The 20147-nt window shown below is 41.9% G+C and overlaps 1 protein-coding gene and 1 non-coding gene across 2 annotated transcripts; one reads left to right on the top strand and one right to left on the bottom strand.

Moving 5' to 3' along the window:
• Positions 1-1472: 1472 nt before the first annotated feature.
• trnal-aag lies at positions 1473-1554 on the bottom strand. The gene has a single exon. It is a non-coding gene; the product is annotated as a tRNA-Leu (tRNA).
• Positions 1555-9786: 8232 nt separating this feature from the next.
• LOC119884010 (REST corepressor 2-like) lies at positions 9787-20141 on the top strand (the record flags this gene model as incomplete). The annotated part of the gene is given in 11 exon segments (XM_038694490.1): positions 9787-9986; positions 13878-14003; positions 16543-16599; positions 18684-18764; positions 19043-19086; positions 19192-19286; positions 19288-19351; positions 19433-19455; positions 19457-19555; positions 19839-19905; positions 20097-20141. Coding segments are annotated over 10 exon segments (699 nt in total), but the record flags the coding sequence as incomplete, so codon positions are not given.
• Positions 20142-20147: the final 6 nt, after the last annotated feature.

Raw genomic sequence — 20147 nt, 5'->3', positions numbered from 1 at the left:
GTTAAGTGTGCACAGCGGCGAGGACAATGCAGTAATGATGCTGAAAACGATGCCACACAACGCTGCGTGTACGCTCGGGCTGGTGTTATAAAGCTGTTTGAAGCTATGTGGAGGCAGCTACACGGCTAACAGCACAGCCACCCCGGTGCCAACCGACACCTTTAACTAACATCAATCCACCATGGTCTCTCTTCCTTTCCCTTCCTCCTCCTCCCCCTTCCTTCTTTCTTTCTCTCCTCTCACCATCACGCATTTATTTATTCATTGTATCACCTCGCACCGAGACATTAAGCAAAACACACACGGTTACAACTCACCCCCATTTCGCAGCTGTGTCTTATCGATCCCCCTGTAGAAACACACCTCTATTGTCCCCGTGCTCTACTGCTGCTGACTTATTAGTATCGTGACTACAGAGAGAAGAGGGCCAGATTAATATGGCAATGATAGATAGTGTGCTAACGAGGCTAGCTGGCTAACGGCACCGACCGATGGGAGAAGCAGCAGTCAGGCGAACTTTCATTAAAAACGTCAATGAAAATGTTTCTGTTTTTTTCTTTCTCTTTAAATCGGATTGGCGCCAAGAGTGCGAGGCTGAATTTATTACGGGTCTCTTCCTTTGCCCTTTCCTTTCCTCTCGTCTCCGTCGTCCAATTATGCTGCGTTCATGTGCTCTAAACGAGCTCAGACTTCCGAGTCTCAAATGGACTTTCAAGAACAATAATCCAAAACTTTGGGAGGAAAACTTACCAGTAAACTTTCTGTAGATAAGCACCTTCTTTATTATTTTACATTTAACTTTTTTCCAATATTTTCGATATTCTACAAAGAAGAGTTGCATTTCCTAAATGATAATAATAAAAAAGTCCTGCACTCAAAATGTTGCTAAGTAAAATAAAGTAAGGGTTATCAGCAAAATGTACTATAACGTAGTTATATTATAGTTGGATTGTTGTTGGTACATTGTAGTCGGATACTTGTAATACAACTTTGGGTGGTTTATCCTGTAACAATTCATCACATGCTGTAAGGTCATTATATGTTTTGTATAAGACTTAATCTTCACAGTAAAGTGGAAGTTTAAAGCAGAAGTGATTAAAAGTAACTAAAAAATGTACTTACCATAGACTGTCCTGTGAGTAGGCTATGTAGCTTATTTCCACCACTACCTCAGAGTATTCATGGTTGTCATTGTTGTTGTTGTTTTTATTATTGTTTAATTTTTTATTGTTGCACAGTTCTTAAAACAAAAAAATACGATATTCATTATCAAATAAACATAAAAACTACTACATTAATATTAATTGTAGATGAACCTTCTATTTCATGTTGAGAAGAACTTCCTTGCTTGGTTTGCATGATAGTAAAATCACCTTAGTAAAATTGTCAGCACAATCAGACATCTTTACGTAAGCGTACATACAAGCGTATTCGAGTTTTTGGGACAACGCTTTACTACCGGAAAAGTTTCCTGGCAGCGGTGGGATTCGAACCCACGCCCCCGAAGAGACTGGAGCCTTAATCCAGCGCCTTAGACCGCTCGGCCACGCTACCATGCACATGTGAGTCCTGTCCACAAAATACCTGTCTGTCAATATTCCGACAGTTTTTGAATGCACCACTACTTTAGCGCGAATATGGTTTCCTTGTTTGGAAAGTGACGCCAGCCCCTCAGAGGCTGGACGGGGCTGAAGAAGGGCGTCACACTTCACGTTGTTGGAGGATAACCTTACGGTCACTTACAGAAACAGACATTTTAATTATTTGACAGAAGATAACATATCATAACAACCAACAGAAATTCAGTGGTGGAATATAAGTACATTGACTCTAATACTGTGCTTTAAGTACCTACAATTATAAGGTAGGCTACTTGTAGCCTACTTTACTAGTAGAGTATTTCCATGTTATGCTACTTTACACATTTACTCTACTACATATAGTTTTGTCAAATTTAGTTACTAATTACTTTACTGATTGCAATTATTATTAATACAAAATAAAACCACTTAAGGAATTATGATATATTATTATGGATTAAGTTACCCAGCCTATACTAAATAGGCTAGTTCAAATTAGCCCCACCTTTACCTGCAACATCAATGATGCTTACACATTAATCAATAATTATAATCCAATAGCTAATATAATATTCTGAAATGGGCTGTTCTGTATAATGAGTTTTTACTTTTGGTGCTTTTAATATATTGTGATGCTAATTCTTATGTAGAATGCAGGACTTTTACTTGTAACAGAGAAGCCTACTTCTACACTGTGATATTGCTGCTTTTATTTGTAAAAAAAACATTTTTATTGACCGCGGAAGTTTTCCTCGTTTGTTCTGGTCATTGTTTACATTCCACCTCAGGTCTGTGTTAGTAAGGCGTTAGTACACCTGGCCAACCAGATAGCTAAAGGTGAGAAAAAACATCTAGACTCCCAGCTCATTGTTCTCGGGGACTTCAACAGAGCAAACCTCAGCCATGAGCTGTAGGATGCAGAGATCATGTCCTCAGTATTTCTTTTCTGGCATTATGGAGGCCTGAAGTGCAGTTTACAAGTGTGTTACCAATATAAAATGCATGAGAACAATTTAGCAATCATCATAATGTATCCCTGGCAGAGTAGAGAACAATCTGTGTTTTAGATCATCCATATCTGGGACACTGTTGAACTGTTACATGAATATCAAAAATATCCAAATATCTAGAGAAATTCACAGAATTATGACGTCTCTTTAAAAGTATCTGGGATGGAGGGGCTGAGTGTTTCTAAAACCCTGTGGCTGTGATTATATTCAGTTTTGCAAAAACCCATGTATTTCCTAAATCAACAGGTTGCAAAATGGGGTTTCGATATTACCAGAAGAAGCTACATAAAATGTTCCAGGGATGCTTTGTATCACATTTCAGTCTCTTCATATATCGACCTAAGGTTTAAAGCAACACTATCATATATATATATATATATATATATATATATATATATTCAAAATCATTGTCATAGAGGGATCAATCGTACAGGGATTTGTAATAGGGTGAATGGCGTTTCTGTCATTGCCACTCTGGCCCGAGACTCCTGGTATTGGCACTGTGTAACACTGAAATCCTGGGCAGGAAATATATCGCGAGCATGACATAATGCTTTACAGCACCACATTGCACATCAACACAACTCTTCAGCGAGCTACTTTAGCTTTAAGAAGAAGCAAAGAGCACTTAATGTACAACGTACGTTCTTTGGAAGAACCTAGCTCGATATTCTGAGTTTGGTTATCATAGCAGATGCTGCGAAGAGACTGAAGAAGACGGTGGAGGAAGCGAGGAAGAGAACAAGAGAGAGTGACAGAGCAAGAGATCAGACAAGAGTAAATATCAGACTGGCTTTTATGTGTTGGCGTGAGCAAAAAGAGCTGAAAGGATGCCGAACTGGCCTACTTGATGCTTGATGTTTGTCTGTGTTAGCAAAGTTGTTGACTCAAGGAAAATCTGCCAGAGGTTTCATAGACAGAGGTTTAGCCACTAGCTAAAAATCTCAACATTGGTAAGGTTACTGTACATGCTCTTGCGTCGGTTGCTGTCTAGCTGTATTGGCTCCATTGCCACCAAAGTTTCAAGCAGCATTATGACGCTGCTTGTGGAGAGCGAGCAACCTTTGTGGACGTAATGTTAGCTAATGGCAGAGGCGAAGAGACCGAAGAGGACGTTTACAGGAAGCTAAAAAGAGAGTGACCAAGCAAGAGGCTGCTGGACGTTGGCGAGAGCTTCATAAAATAAAAGGCTGCAAGACAGACGCTGAGCTGGTCTTCTTTCTGTTGGACTAGTAATATTGCACTTGCTTGATGTTTGGCTGTGTTAGCAAAGTTGCTGACTTAGTAATTTAATCATAATAACTGCATGTGTACAGCTGTCCTTACACAAATCACACAAAAGATTAATCTTATATAATGTTGCTTTAAGTGTAATATAAACATCATATCTGTAACATTTTACTCAGTTTTGTCAGATGTGGGTCCTTTTTCAAAGAGGGACCCATCTCCCTCTTTAGCAGTTTACCACAGTGACTACTAGAGGGCGACGTGGAGTTTGAAGTCACTGAATTCATATTACAGCCCTTTATTTTTATTTCCATCATACATGATATAAGATGAGTAGCTAACGAAAGTGTTTTATTTTAACTTTTATTGCCTCTGCATTTGGGCACTCTTACGCCAGCTCTTGCAAACACTGTAATTGGCTGGTGAAGCATAAAGCACACTGTGGTGTCTCTCCCTCACCCTGCAGCAGAAAATACACAGCTGCATATTCTTTCATTAAGTGAGAAAGCAATAGCAAAGATGTAGAGGAGTGCTATATTAAAGTGTAGGCCACTGTGAGAATATTATGGGACCACAGAGTGATTACCAATGAGACAAAAGGATACCATTTACCTTTAGGAATATGATAGCAATTACATTTTACATTTTAATATGTACATTTAAAAAAGCTTGATATGTAGACATTTTATTTGTTCTTCAACTTCAACTATCGATTATTCTCTTGAAATATCAGAAGACATGCCCAACATAATTTCTCTCAGCCCTAGGAGACATCTACAAAGTTGCGTGACCAAAACACAACAATATTGACTTTATTTATTACAAAGATGGGCAGCAAAGTCTCAAATTTAAGAAGCAGTAAATGTTTGGCAGTCTTCAAAGATGATTAAAACCATTTATCCTTTATTAAAATAGGTGATGACTGATAGTTTAGGATCAAATCTGTGTGTTTGTATTTATTTTAGTACCTGTTATGTCTTTTACACTTAACCCACATGTTCTATTCAGGATCATGGAGACCCCAGGCCCTCTTTAATAGCATCAAAAAACTGAACTTAACATTGTTTTCTCAGTTTAACACCTCATGACCTTTTTCCTAATTTCATGAAAATTGCTTTTAAAGCTGATTGTCAAGTAATGACATGTTGAAGCAGTCTGCTACAGACAATGACACACGACATGGTTGAATACAGTGGATTTTCATTTGCTCTATATGTGTAATTGGTGTTGACAGCTGACAATACCCCTCCCAAATTCCAAACAACTGGATTTGGATCATTTGGTCATTACAGGGGGTTTGACCTCTCTGGAGTTAAAGTGACCCACTATGCTGGAGAACAGACTGTGCATTTCTTTGTCTTTCAATAGTCTTTTGGCAAGTAAAAATAATAATTTCTTCCTACATAGCCCATATAAAACATAAAACATGAAATATTTCCTTTTTTAGTGTAATAAGGCGTTTGTGCGGTGTTTGTCAGAAGAATACAAAAGATTTGTATTCACAAGAATACAAAAGGAACATTTGATTTATTACTATTACATACAGTAATGCGGACCCCAAACAAAAGAGTAAAGTATTACTCTATAGGCCACTCTGTGAGTTCTTGGTTTGGTGGGATATGAGATGGCCACCTTTGCAAGCCTACCCACTTTTTCATAATGCAAATAAAGGCCTTGTATAGGGGGTTCTCTCCATCTCTCTCTCTCTCTCTCACACACACACACACCAGCAGCCCTCCCCACCACGCAGATGGCCCAGTCTTTAAACCCCGCCTACAGTCTTTTGTCTTCAGGGAATCTGTCTGTTGGCTGTCGGTAGAAAAACTATTTATTTCATATGTCAGTAGGGGGCGTGATGAGGCTCTGAGAGTCTACATACAGACCTAACGCTCATTGTAAGCAGTCTGTTTTGGATAGCCGACACATACCCAAAAACATCCCATTTCGCAGTTGAGAACTGTTTGTCTTACTCTACATATTTCTGTAAATATGTAGCCTATATCTATAAAAATAGACTTTCTCTATATCTCTTTGGAGGGGATAATGAAATGCAGGCCACCCACATATATACTAGTATAGCCTAGGCTTACACACACACACACACACACACACACACACACACACACACACACACACACACACACACACACACACACACACACACACACACACACAAGCTCAGACCCCTCTCTTCAGCTCAGCAATGCTGTGTGTGGTGTTCTCTTGCAGGCCAAAAGATAGATAGATAGAAAGATAGATAGATACAAGAGAGCAGGGGCAAGAAGGAGCGGGGAGAGAGTGAATCAACAGATAGAGCGTGGAAAGGAGCAGAGGAGAATGGTGGATGAGGATGAGGCCTCTCTCAGCACAGCGAGCCCTGCAACACAGAGTTACAACACATAGACTGGACAGCCACCCTACTTTGTCATTCTACTGAGACGAGATGGTTGTACAGTGGGTCAATGTCTACGGCCTGAAAATGTCTGGTATCTGTTGTGGTACTTCCTTATCTGTGCAATAAGTGGAAGTGATTTATAAAACGGATTGTTTTCAAACTATGGTGGAAGGCCTCACAGCTTTCACATCTGATGGTGAAGCATCATGAGTCAACCATCAACTCCACTAAAAGACCTAAATTTAAGATTTCAGTGGAGACTTTTTAGCCTCATTTGATAATCTACTATATATGTTGTATCACAGGCTTTCCCTCTCTAGTAACAACACACTTCTGGTATTTTCATAACAGTGACACTGAATAGTATTTGAAAAACTACTTGGCACATTGGCATTACATTTGCTCTGTATATTACAGTATGACCCCTAAAGTATGATCCCTTCTGATTTTAGTTACCCACTGACCTTGTAATAGCTCTACCTTCAGGTCAAAATGTCAACACTTTGCAAGACACTGTATCTTGAAAACTAAAGGCTGGATTGTCTTGTATTTAAACTTAATATCTCATAACTCCCTCTCTCTAACTGGCAGATGGAATTTGCTAAATACATTCATGCTCCTAGGGGGAAAACCTATATACCTAGCTTTTCTTTAGCATTATTTTACAGTTTAGTTCCAATATTATTTAGGTTCTCCAAAAATACACAGTTCTTTCCAACACTTAGGTTGTGGGTTATATTAAACACTGCAGCCTACTTGTGGCACCAGAGATCCTTTAGATTACACTATACTAACAGTCTCTAACGGGCTGTTTCTGCATTACACAAAAAGCAACAACCTTTGTTATACTAAGAGCAAATGATACAATACTTGTGGCAGTCAATCAAACTGGAACATTACAACAAATTAAACATTCCAAAAGACAGCAAAAGATTTCTTGTTGTCTGTTTGTTTTGTTCAAAAAGCTGTTTTCACCACCATCCACATTTGTTTTGTTTTTTCAGCTATGAGCAGCTCCTCCATTTTCTTTGTGCAATGCATTGTGGGAAAATAGTGTGCATAAACAGCACACTCAAAAATCTGACACAAAGCTTGTGTCAGATTATTGTGAGTTATATGGTGTGCCAGTGCAACATAGTGACAATGTCTTGGAAATCAGTGCATAAAAATCATGTAATAATGATTTAGCATGGCAGAAAGCATAACATCTCTAGATGAGGACTGTGCTGGACATTCAGACACATGACGGTCCTCCTATATGACAGAAACGACTTGATAAATACAGAGTTCATTCTATCACATCTGATTCTACACCGTCAATCTCCTGAGATAACAGGGAAAGTCAGAGGATTCATAGAGAGGGATGGGAGTCAGAGTGAGGTGTAGGGGAAGGAGGGACACATTTACCTCGACAAAAGTGAGAAGAGCTGACAGATAGACAGGCAAGAGGAAGGAATGAGACAGGTAGGGAGAGGGGGGAGGAGGAGGGGAGGTAGGGGGGAGGAAAGAAGTGGAAAAAAGAGTGAGCTAAAGGGAGAGTGGGAGGGACACTCTTCTGAAAGATCGAAGAGAAACGAGCGAGAAGAGGAGGGAAGGGAGAGAGAGAGAGAGACGGAGTGATGAAGGGAGAGGAGGACAGAGGGAAGAAGAGGAGGAGGATGAAAAGAGAGCTGGGAGGTGAAGGGAGGGAGGGAGGGAGGGAAGAGATGTAGCAGTTGTTCATTAGTGAGGATGTGTTAGGGACTGGAGAACTGAGCACGAGGAGAGACAGTGGAATGGTGAGTTTCATGGACACTGACTAATGAGAGGAGAGAAGGAAGCAAGGGGAGAGGGGAGGAGAGGAGGGGAGGGGGTGTTAGGGGTGAAAATGGGACTGGAGAGGGAGGAAGAGGAAGGGGGGAGGAAGAGGATAGGAAAGGAGGGGGCTGGAGGTGAGCGAAGCGAAACTGCTTTACTGTGTCACCGTAGGGGGAGGATGGGGGGAGGGGAAGGGAAGAATTTGCACGTACGCACACTTTGCACACACACACACACACACACACACACACTGTTGAAAATGAAACCGACATGAGAGGAAGATGGCAAGAGAGGGAGACGGATAAGTAGCCAGAGAGAGAGAGAAAGAGGAAGGAAGAAGAGGGGGAGGAGGGGTGAGGCAGGAAAGGCAGAGGAGAGGAGCCATCAGTAGAGAGAAAAAGTGAGGGGGGTGTGGAAGAGCAGAGGAGGGAAGTGGAGAAATATTAAGGAGGGGAGGAAAGCGGGGGAGGCAAAGGAAATTGGATGGCGGAAAAAGGATGAAGGCAGGGGGGAGAAAAAAGAGAGAGGAGGAAGAAGGAGGAGAAACAAAAACAAAATCCAGAAGGGGGCACAGACAGTGAGAACAGGGAGGACAGAAGGGGAGGAAGAGGAGAATTAGGGCAGATATTCAGGAGGTGGAAGGAAGAGGGAGAAAGTACTGGAGAAGGAGAAGAGAGAGGAGCAAATAGAGGGAGATTAAAAAAAGAAGAGGGAGCAGAGAAATAGAGGAGGTACAGACAGAAGCAGGAAGCAGGACTGTGGAGAGAAAAGGGGGTGGGTGACAAACAAGAGAAATCAAATAGGAGACAGATGAGCGAACGGGGATGATGAAGAGGAGGTGGGGAGAAAAGAGGAGGAGGTGGTGATGCCAAAGAAAGTGAAGAGAGAGAGAGAAAGCTGGAGGCGTGTGTAACAGGCTGTTACATGTCAGCAGCAGGTTCTGTGTGTGCCTGTTATTGTGGGGTCTATTGTGTTTATTGCCAGCATCAGGTGTGAGGAATCCTGCTACAGCTATCACTGAAACACTCACTATTCTACTCACACACACACACACGCGCACACACACTCATCCACCTGTGCACTCACACAGACTGATGCACATGCACACACAGGCACAAGGCAGAACTCTTTCAAGTGCTCGACATTTTAAGTAAATAAATAAATAAATCAGCAAAGTAACAGTGAGGATATGTATCTGAGACCTTGAGATCTTGAGGACACGTTCACTCTCTCACGTACTCACGCACACACACTCTAACACTGACACACACACACTAGGTTCAATTGTACCCCACTCTCCTGCCCTTTTCTCCACCATGCATACATCAGTACAAGTCTGGACAGACTGCCTCAGCACAGAGATGCACAGTTGACGAATCCCTCCGCAGACACACTGGAAAGTAGTCCCTAATTTATGGGATGTTGATAGATGGCCGATCATGACTGTATAAAAGCTAGGCCCACTATTTCTACAAATATAACTGCGCCTCCTTTCGCCTTCAGTTTAAACGAGACTATCTGTGGATAATAATCATAGTGTGAATTAGCACGTAGGCAGTTTTAAAAGCGTATTTTTCCCCAAAAGCCTTTCAGCACGACCATCTGATGCGAAATAAATCACTCTCGCGTGTCAAATTACATGTTTTGCAGCATGAATCCAAAATCAAGAGTATACTGCACTTAGTAGTTTAACAGGACTACTTTTCGTCAATCCAAACGGCTGGTTGGTTGGGAGAGGCGAACGCATCGGGGCGGATGTCCACCTCACTTCTCCCCGGGTGTTGTCCGTCTCCCCGGCTGCTACCATCTACCCGAGCAGTTCACTTCATTGTACTGACGGTGCTCATCAATTAGGCGAGAATTAAGCCGTTTTAGATGCAATAGTAGTCTTTGAGCGCTTCGAAAGGGATTATAAACAGCCGGAAAGAGACGCAGATAAGTTTTGAGTGCGGGCAGGCGGAGAGGAACGAAACACAGGTACAGTGTGACTGTTATCTCGACTTCCAACTAGTCACGTTACTAATGTAACGCGACGGTACTAGCCGCAAGCTAACTGGCTAAGGTTAGCATCCCAACGACCAACTGGGTTTGACTCCAGGTTGCACTTTGGTGAGGGGGGGAATGTCGCCTGTTTCTTTATTTATTTCATGGTTCAGCCTCCTTAAATTACTTGGACCGTTCAAGGGGCTACTGTTTGCAGCGACAAGAGCCTGAAAGAGACCACCAACTTGAGTTTTGATCATCCAGAGAGCGAGTTTTTTTTACTCCGCGTTAGTAATAGTAACAGCAACGTACGCGTGGGGAAAACAAAAGGACTTCAAAGTCTGACACACACAACACAGATGACTGCTGAGGAAAGCTGTGAAGATATTGATTAAGCGAGCAAATGTAGGTCAGGTAAAGCACCGGGTGCCAGCTCTTCATTTTTGCAGAGGTTTAATGTTAATTAATAATTAACTAATATGCAGAAAACAAAGCTTTGGCGGATATAAAAAGGGAGTCCCCGTACTAATGTTATAGTGTTAACGTTACCTTTACCAAATACAAAAAGCCACTATAAGGACTCGCTAAACTTAGTCCTAAGATCCATGAGCACATTATCAGTCACTTCAGGAAGACTACTACTGCCAACGTTATGTATCAGAATGAGTAAAACCATGATGCATAAGAGAGGAGAGTTGACTCAGACTACACATTTCGAGATATAGAAGATACAAGTTATTATGTTTTTTTTTTTTAGACATCAGCCTGAACCAGGTTTATCAGTATGTAGTATGGATTGGTTCAGTGCTGCATGGTGATCATATCAGATATCTAAATTTAACTAAAGTTAAGGTGCAGAAAAGTTACATGTGGTGGTGAGAGGTCGTGAAAATGAAGCACAAAGCGAGTGTTTGAGAGATACGTGTTACTGAAACTAGACCCTTCCCAGTCGGGTTAGCAGTTATGTGTTATAGTATTATAGTTTAACTCTTATTGCTCTTAACAGTGGATGAATCAGATGGAGATCCGAGGCTACCGTAGCGGTGTGCGAGGCTCACATCACAGCTCTCTGAGGATTACACGTCTTCTTCTCCTTTAGTAGCTTCAGCGATTGCGCAAACGTGAGTACATCGAGATGTGCTCACGTAAACCGAGATGTGTGTAGGTTTGGATGGCGTGAGTTTCCAGTGAAGTTAGAGAGGGGGGCAGCTGTTGGGGGGGCCACCGGGAGCCGCGATAGACAAAGACCCCCAGAGAGCCTCAGACATTGTATTGTCTACCGGAGTTTGGTAGATGTGATTTAACCTCGCGGGTTGTAAAGATCGCCCCCTTGGTCCCTCTCCACGAGCATATCTGATCACGTTTAATCAGGAGACTGGGTGAAGTAAGTTCATGTCGCCCTTCTGTCGTGTAACTCCGCGGCCGGGCGTTTCGGAAACTGGAGATGAAGTTGCTGCTGTGATGGTGAGTGCGAACAAGTGTGAGCCTTTACGACTTGGCGCACTTAATTGGTGTTTTTACTCCGATCTGTGCGAGTGATAGTGATAGCTGTCCTTCTTTGTTTGTGGTCACCTGTCGTTTGTGCACGATAAGGGCGTTTTGCTGGGTAACTTTCTGCTGTGTGAAGCCGTGTCCTGAGCTGACTGTCTAGTCTTTTGTGTTACTGTGCGAATCGCTGACCCGCCTGGGAGACAGAGGAAGAAAACGAGGCTTGGTCAAGTAATAATATAGCGCAGACTGTGGATGACACTTAAAATGAGAGCCCCCCCTTCTTGCAGGAGGGCCCTCATGTTATCCATGGCACGTTATTTTTATTATTTATTTTTTTATCCACGTTGTGGCACTGGTAAGCTGTGCTGATGCATTGATGTTTATATTGCAGACTGAACATCCTTATTGTTGCAGTTGAATAGACAGATATAAAATATCCACATCCCTTTTATGTCTTTTTCACATTCACTAAAATGTGGAGGGCTGCAACTAATGATCATTTCCTTATTTATTAATCTCATGATTATTTTCTCGATTAATGATTTGGTCTACAAAATGTCAGAAGCCCAAGTTAACATAGTATTTAGACAGCTTGTTGGGCCCAACCAATAGTCAAAAAGGAAATATCATTCCCTGTACTATCATAAAAGAAAAGCAAATATTCATATTTGAGGCTGAAACTAAAGAGTGATATGATTATGATTAATCTATAATAAGATTTGTTGTGTATTCTTCTCTGTCAGTCAACTAAGCAATCTATTTGCTAACGCCTGCTACTTTGAATTGCTTTGCACTGCTGCTAAAAGTAATACTCTGAATGGATATGAATAATGTTTTGTTATATTTTCATTATTTATTAATCTGCTGTTTATGTATATTATGTTAAGTCGATTAATAGCCAGCCCGGTTTCCTTGAGACATCTTCATAAAATCTGTAAAACCTAAAGGTATTCAGTATATATTCTTTATATATCTATATTCAAAGCTGAAACAAGGAAATATTTGACACTTTTGCTTAAAAAAACGACTAATAATAAATCAGTTAATGATGTGCCTGGCCAGTCTGCTGGATCGATATCACTGATTGACTTTCAGCCATTTTACTGACTTTATGTGGATGGGATATAGGCCATAATGTGACTGATAAATAAAGTTTCTTCATCAGCGCCACTGTAAAATTCATTGTTTCTGATGTCCATTATATTCATTCAGTCATGGCGGGCTGCCAACTCAGCTTTTAGTGCCACAGCAATCCCTGACATCCTGTTACCTTACATAATAATAAACCACTCTGAGGTATACAGATTTAAAATGTGGGGAAAAGAGAGTATTGGTATGGCATCGGCTCACACACTGCATCAGCAGATACCCTGAGTTGAGGTATCAGAATCGTATTAGTAGCCATCTGTTGTGTTTGTGGGTGGTGCCCCCATGACAGGAGCATGCTCTTTATTAGCTGGAGTAACAGAGGAAGACTTGAGTTAATCAGCCCGGTCCTGTGATGAACAGGATGAAGAAGCGCCTCGTGTGTGGAGGTGCTCTTGAGGTCAATACTTGAGCAGAAGAAGATCGGATCTTAAACTTGAGCTTAAATCCCGCAATTAGTAAAAGGGGTGTTGTTAGCCAACAAATAGAGGCTATGTCACGGCATCTTAATCGCGCTATGCCCTACTGTACTGAAAACGGTGCAAGGTCATTTTGATTAGAGAAATAGTAAGATGTAAGGTGACGCTGAGAGCTACTGAGTGACAATGGGGTTCGGCGAGAGATAACTGAGAGATGGCGAGTGTTAATGAGTTCTCATGCTGGAAGCCAGTGTTTGGAAAATCAGCTGGGCTCAAGGGAACATGTCAGGAGTGCTTCGAGTGTAGCAGCATTATAGTGAATGAGATTTTATAGGGTCTCAAGTTGGGCTGGCCGATACAGCAAAAAATGTTATCACGATAAAAAATTACATCTCATTCGATAACGTTAATTATCGGGTTACTTTTGGTTTTAAACTTTCTTTATGGTCAGAACAAACACTTGATGCCAAACAGTGGATCACTTCATAAATCTGAGGTAGAACATTGATAACAATTATGATTTCAACAATTCTGCATCAATAAAATCTTTTTTCAGTCTCTTTTCCTCAACAAAATAAATATCTAAATAGAAAAAGTGCTACTTTGTGCGTAATTCAAATGAATTAAATCAAACATTTATTAAACTTTTGCTATATCGTTATTGAGGAAAATTAAATCGCAATAGTTATCAGTATTGTTTCATTACCCAGGCCTGCCTTGTCTCAAGTCAAAACATATCGCATGCAACTGGCAGATTGAATCTTAAGACAGAAACTGTTTTGTGTACGTGAAGGGGATTGTATTTTTAGGGTCTGTTTGTTGGTTACAGACATGCCCTCCGTGATGGAGCGCTCGGGGGCCGGGGTCCTGTCCAGGAGCAGAGCCAAGACCGTAACCAACGGCAACAGCCAGCCGCACTCTGAAGAAGAGAGCAGCGATGAAGAGCATGCTCATGGTAGAGAGACACACACACACTAAACTGTATAATCTGACTTCATCTGATTTCTCTGGCTATTTTGCGGCTTGATGCCTGGTTTCTGTCATGAAGCGTGTGTACCTACAGTCGACACACTTCCATCGAGACGTCATCCCAGCTGTTCAAGTTGCATTCATTGCATTGCTGCAGTGCTTCTGTCGTCCCCTCCTTCTCTCTCCCCCCCTTCCACACTCCTTGTTTCCTCTGCCCACATAAATCTTCGCTTCCTCCATTCTGTCCTTCACCCACCGACTTGCTGTTGATCTTTTCATTTTTTTTAACAGTTATCTCACTCGGCACACAGACTAAAGATAATATTATAGATCAAACACGACAGTTTAACTTAATGTTCAAAAGCCACTTCAGCACCCAGATTTCCCTAGATGATTAAGGTCTGAGACTTAGCATCACGAGCCACCGTTCCTATCATTATTTCATCCTGGCCTCCAACTCCTCCATCCCCTTTTAGCCTGTCAGTCACCTCTGTCTTTTTCATCAATCCCTCTTTTAATGCTCATTCTTTTTCTTCCACCCAATATAATTTCTCCGTTACTCAACCCTTCCTGCCTCTCTCCACACATTGCTTACCCCACCCCCCACCCCCCACCCCCACCCCCCCACCCCCCCACCCACACCCCCACACCCCACACTGTCTCCTCCTTCCTGTCCTCTGTCCTGAGGAAACTAATCTGTCTCTTCCTCCTCCTGGTCGGCTCTTCTGACTCTCTCATCGTCTCTCGTCACTCTCCGCCGTCCACGCTCTTTGCCACAGCACTAATTACTCTGTCTGCCATCCGCTCACACTTTTCCTACTACTACCTTCCCCCCCCCCCCCCCCCCCCCCTGTCTGTATATCTTGTCACTTGGTGATGAGCGATATGTTGGAAAAGTTATCACGGTATTTATCACAATATATGCTATTGTTCTTTTGTAAAAAGAGACAAGTTATATGCTGTGATTAAAAACAATTAAGTAAATAGAGTGAAGATCGAAGCAATCAGCAGTTCCTAGTCTTTTTAAACTATTAGAACCACTATAATTTAAATAGTTGATTAAAAGCAGTCTCCCTGTGTTTTCCTCTCAAACTTCAGGACAGGAATGTTTTCACTCTTGCAAACTAATTACATATCCCCTGGGTTTCCCACTGCATTTAATAATGGAGGTGCCCCGCCTCGACTGAAATAAAGAGTGCCTCTACCTTTAATTATCACATTTTTATACAATAAAATATTAGGCTAATTTAGCTTGATGTAAAACAAGCAGTGGCAGTACTTTACACATTTATATACATATAATTGATTGGATTGTGTAAACCGCCACCGTGAGGTGGTTGTGGCTGTGGGGATGGATAGTAGAGACAAACAGCACAGATTAGTCACAATCAAGTTCGGATGTATGAGAAGAAAATTAGACTAAGGATTGGATTCAGCGGTACATTTTAAAAGATCAGTGTCAGCTATAATAAAGCTGATCAAAATCTTATCCTTTCTTTACTTTATTCTAGTATATCATGTCCACCTCTGCGTGCAGTTCTGCTCTCCTTTACTAGTGCAGCATTTCATTGCATATGAGAGAGAAAATTAGTGTGTTGAAAAATTATTATTTTATTATTTTATTAATTATTTGGGCGCTCTGGTGATAGAGACACAGATTCGCTGAAGTATGATGCTAATTATCGTTAGCAAAGCTCAGTGTCTAAACATTTAGGTAGTAGCTTCTTGTTTTAGCCGGTGCAGTGGCGGCAGCAGGTCATATCCACTGTTGCTTATTAATGTTAATTCTGTGATTAACGTGGTAACGGGCCAAAATAAAACTTCTGTTGTTGGGTGAAAGAGCTCTGTGCAAGCCAGCGTCTGTACTTAGCCAATTACGTCACTTTCAGGAGACGCATTCACCCAGTTATTCTTTAATTTAGATCATGTCAGTCTAAAAATGTAAACTTATAGACGTAGTATTTTTGAACCAGGATCTCCATTATATTTGGATCAAGTAGCTCGTGAAAAAATTTGAGATCGGTAGGGTACAGCAGCTGTTATTTCAGTGTATCAGATATTTAGTCAACATTTTGGTTTATAAGTATCAGTGAGTACTAATAGGTACAAAATATTACTATTACTGGAAAATGATTAAGCTGATGCAGCATGTTGTCATTGAAAGAAATAACAAAGAATTTACCTGGTTGTTACTCTAGTTGTAATAGGACGTGCTCTGCCCTCTTAACGGTTTATTTGATCCTTGACAGGATAAAACAATAGTAAAGCCTGTTAGAGGGCAGGGCATGTATGAAATAGAAGATCATGATCACTGTTATTTACTGTGCCATGAATATTGATGACTCTCCTTACGTCTTTTCTGTTATCTGTCTTCTTATGATCCGGTCTACCCAGCTCTGCAACTTTAAAATTTACATGAATACTTGTCCCCCATCCTCTGTATCTCTACAGCTCTACCCATCCTTCTGGGAAATAAAAGCTCATATTCGTCTTGTGTGGCTCTCTCTGTCTCTTTCTCTCTACAGACAGCATGATCAGAGTGGGAGGAGACTACCAGGCTCAGATCCCAGAGTTCAAACCAGGTAAGTTGGAAGAAAGAAAAAAGCTTGAGAGAAAGGGAGATGACAGAGGGGAATAAAAAGGAGGGAGGAAATCAGGGCTGAGAAGGAGATGTAGAGGCGAGGAGAAATGTGGAGGACATTGAAATGGAGGGAGATGAGAGAAATGAAGGTCAAATGACCAGTGTTAATGTGGAAATTGAGCAAAATGGACAGAAGGGAACAGAACATAATGTCTATATAATGTCTCTTCCACCAGTTGTATGTAAACAAAAATAATTAATTTACAGTTTTCTTCCAGATGTTTTACCATACCTGTTTAAATACTAAATCATCATTTAAACAGTTTATTGTGGGGAAACAAGACACAAAACCCCGAGTCATTCCTATGGTGATAACGTATGTGTGGCATATTGAAAGACCTTAAAGTCTTAAAAGTTAGAAAACGTGTTAAATAATTAGTATCACTAGTGACACATTTACTTTTTGCTAATCTGCAAAGTAAACAGTATCTGTCTGTATCTATAGCTAGTTAGCTCGGTTAGCTGTGCTGCTAGCTGTCCTATCAGCTGAGTCAGCCCCAGCGTGCCAAGAGCCAAAACCCGACAAGAAAACCGCCTCGGCCCTGTATTTCCTGTCGTCAGACTGTGTCCATCTCTGAGGCTGTGTTCGGTCCCGGCCGGCCGCAGTGTTCACTCACTGAGTGCTAAGCTAATCAGTCAGCACAAAGCCTGCATGACGGGGAGGGGGCGTAACGTCCATTCAGACTATTGGCTACTGTAAACGCCAGTCAATATCTGCAACAAGTCCCTCCCTGTCTTTGTGTTTTTATGCAGAACCAAACAGCACATTAATAGGAACATCAAATCAAAAAATGTATTTTAAAATCTTATAAGAACAAAGTGAATCGATGTTGAATTGTTGTTTGAATGAATCATTAGTCAACATTGTATGTGACTAATAAAGTAGTGTTGTTTTTCTCTTTTAGACCAATAACTTAAAAACAAAAGTCTTAAAAACATGAAATAAATCGTGATTTTGCCATATTGCCCACCCCTAAACCACGGTACGATCCAATCCGTGAGTTTTGTGTTTTTTTGCTCCGTTAAGTGCAATTTATACTTCTGCGTCAAATCGAGGGCGTAGGTGACAGCGTAGGTTACGGGGCTGCGGCGTCGCCTGATGTGCACCTCCTCCAAAATGTAACTACACGTCGAGTCGACGCGGACCAAAAGCCTGTGACCGGTCGGCTGGGTAGCCTCGCGATGCCTCCGAGCCGACCGGAAGTATCCGCGCTTTTAGTAAAGTAACATTTACTAGCGGCCAAAACGACTGCTGTAACACAGTGAATCAATATTTTGACCGTCGCAACCCGAGCGAAATGATCGTTTCGCTATCAGAATGTGATCCATTCGGTCGGTAACATTTGAAAAGGCTACACCAGCCGCACGTTTACAATTATACCCCCATTTATGTTAGCGGAGCGATAAACTGTAAGTTAGTCTGCTAGGCCGGCAAAGGTCAACACAGTGGACGCTGTAGCGCTGCTGCCAACTAGCGTTTGGGAGTGTAATTGCAGAATGACGGACACACCTACGCACAAGTATAAATGGGCCTTTATTCATGAGGAATGGGGAAAAAAAAGTTCTGTAACTGCTCAGTGAACACCTGATACCTTGCGTGAGCAATACTGTAGTACCTGTAAAGTGGCTGAACACTAGTGAAACAGTGACCATAAATGAATTTGTTGCACAAACATCAGATGGCACCAGAGGAAGGGACAAGCAGGCAAACCAGCCTCTCCTTTAACATCAGTGCACAAGTGTTGAATCCAATAGAGTCCACCGACCGACGTGCCACTGTCTCTTCCTCGTTTTCCTGTTCATGAACAGGAAGCCAAAGATGGAGTTTGGAACACGCAAAGGAGAGAGCGAGAGGAAGACAGTAAAAGTTAATTTGAGGTTTGATAAGTAAACAATCGGGGGGAGAGAGATTGGGTGTTGAAGATTAGTGGTGGAGGCAGACGAGGGACGAGAGGAGGCACACGAGATGGTGTGAAAAAGTAAAAGAGGGATTTAAATATATGTTCCTGTTGTTCTTGTTACCAGACAGTCCAACCCGCTACAATGAGAAGGACCAGAGGAGCATGCTGGTCTGGTGTCCCAACAGTCACCTTTCTGATGCAATGTGTAAGCTCCACACTCACACCTGCCTACCTCACCTGACATTCACTTGTACAAGCTTGACAGAGTGACCTTCAGTTTAAAGGCTACATGCGGACTGGAGTACAGCAATTAAAACTTCATCTCTCCTTTTCTTCCTGTGCACTCGTTTTCTCTTACTCTGTGTTCATCTCCTTCCCTCACGTCTCTACATTTCTTTCTCATCTTTCTTTCTCCTTTTCATTAATGTCGGTTCCTTTCTTCTTTTGAACCCGTTGTTTCTCTCTCGTACCCAAGTGGACGAGTAATCCTGATGGCGAAAGAGAAACATGGATACAACATGGAGCAGGTACAGCAGCGCAACATGAAATGTCTTTTTACCACTTGTTTGTGCCCCCTCTCTCCTGATTGTCCTGGTTGCCTGACCCGGTGTTCGTCCCCTCTGACCTGTCAGGCTCTGGGCATGTTGCTATGGCACAAGCACGACGTGGAGCGCTCACTCGCCGACCTAGCCAACTTCACCCCGTTCCCAGACGAGTGGACAGTGGAGGAAAGTGCTGTTCGAGCAGGCTTTCAGCTTCCATGGCAAGAGCTTCCACCGCATCCAGCAGATGGTGAGAGACCAAAATAACACGCACTCAGAATATTCAGGACAGGAGTGAGTGCAACTTCAATATTTCTGTGTTTGTGTGTAGCTTCCAGATAAGCTGATCTCCAGTGGTGAAGTATTACTACAGCTGGAAGAAGACCAGGACCAGGACCTCGGTCATGGACCGTCAGGCCAGGAGGCTGGTCAACAAAAGAGAGAAAGATGACAGGTATGAGACACCATGAAACTTTAACCTGTCAAAACTGGGTCTGAAGGGGGAGGGATGGACAGAGGGAAGAAAGAACGGAAATATTTAAGTTGTCAGAACAACTCATCTGAGATGTGACATTTAAAAAATCCTTTTGATAAGGATGTCATCCTGGGAAACAGAGTCCGTGAATATGTATGAGATGCTTTGATATTATTTCTTGTAATTTTTAGTTGACATTTCGAGCGTTTTAGAAAGAGAATATTGGCTGTGGACAAATAGTTACGTTTTCTTTTTCTTGTAGTAATGATGATCTGGAGGAAGGTGACCCAGGCAGTGACAGTGACTTTGAGATTGACACCAAGAAAGAGGTGAGCAACACAGTAACGTGCGTGTGTGGTATATAAACAAATCTTTGTGTTTTATAGTCATGACTACCTGAGGAGATCAGCTAAATCAATGCCTTCTGTATTCTTCAATTTCCACTTTTTAAAAAATGTATCGGCACTCTTGAATTGCTGTTCTTGTAAAAAGGATAGAACCTGGTTTCTCCGTCACACAGGCAGTGAAACAGAACCCCAACAACGCCAGCTCTGACAAGGCGACCCCCAGC

The sequence above is a fragment of the Micropterus salmoides genome, unplaced genomic scaffold (assembly GCF_014851395.1).
Source record: "Micropterus salmoides isolate LMB-PRFRI ecotype aquatic unplaced genomic scaffold, ASM1485139v1 Ms_hic_scaffold_3083, whole genome shotgun sequence".
In the NCBI taxonomy this organism is placed as follows: domain Eukaryota; kingdom Metazoa; phylum Chordata; class Actinopteri; order Centrarchiformes; family Centrarchidae; genus Micropterus; species Micropterus salmoides.
This window is presented reverse-complemented; position numbering and strand designations above follow the sequence as displayed.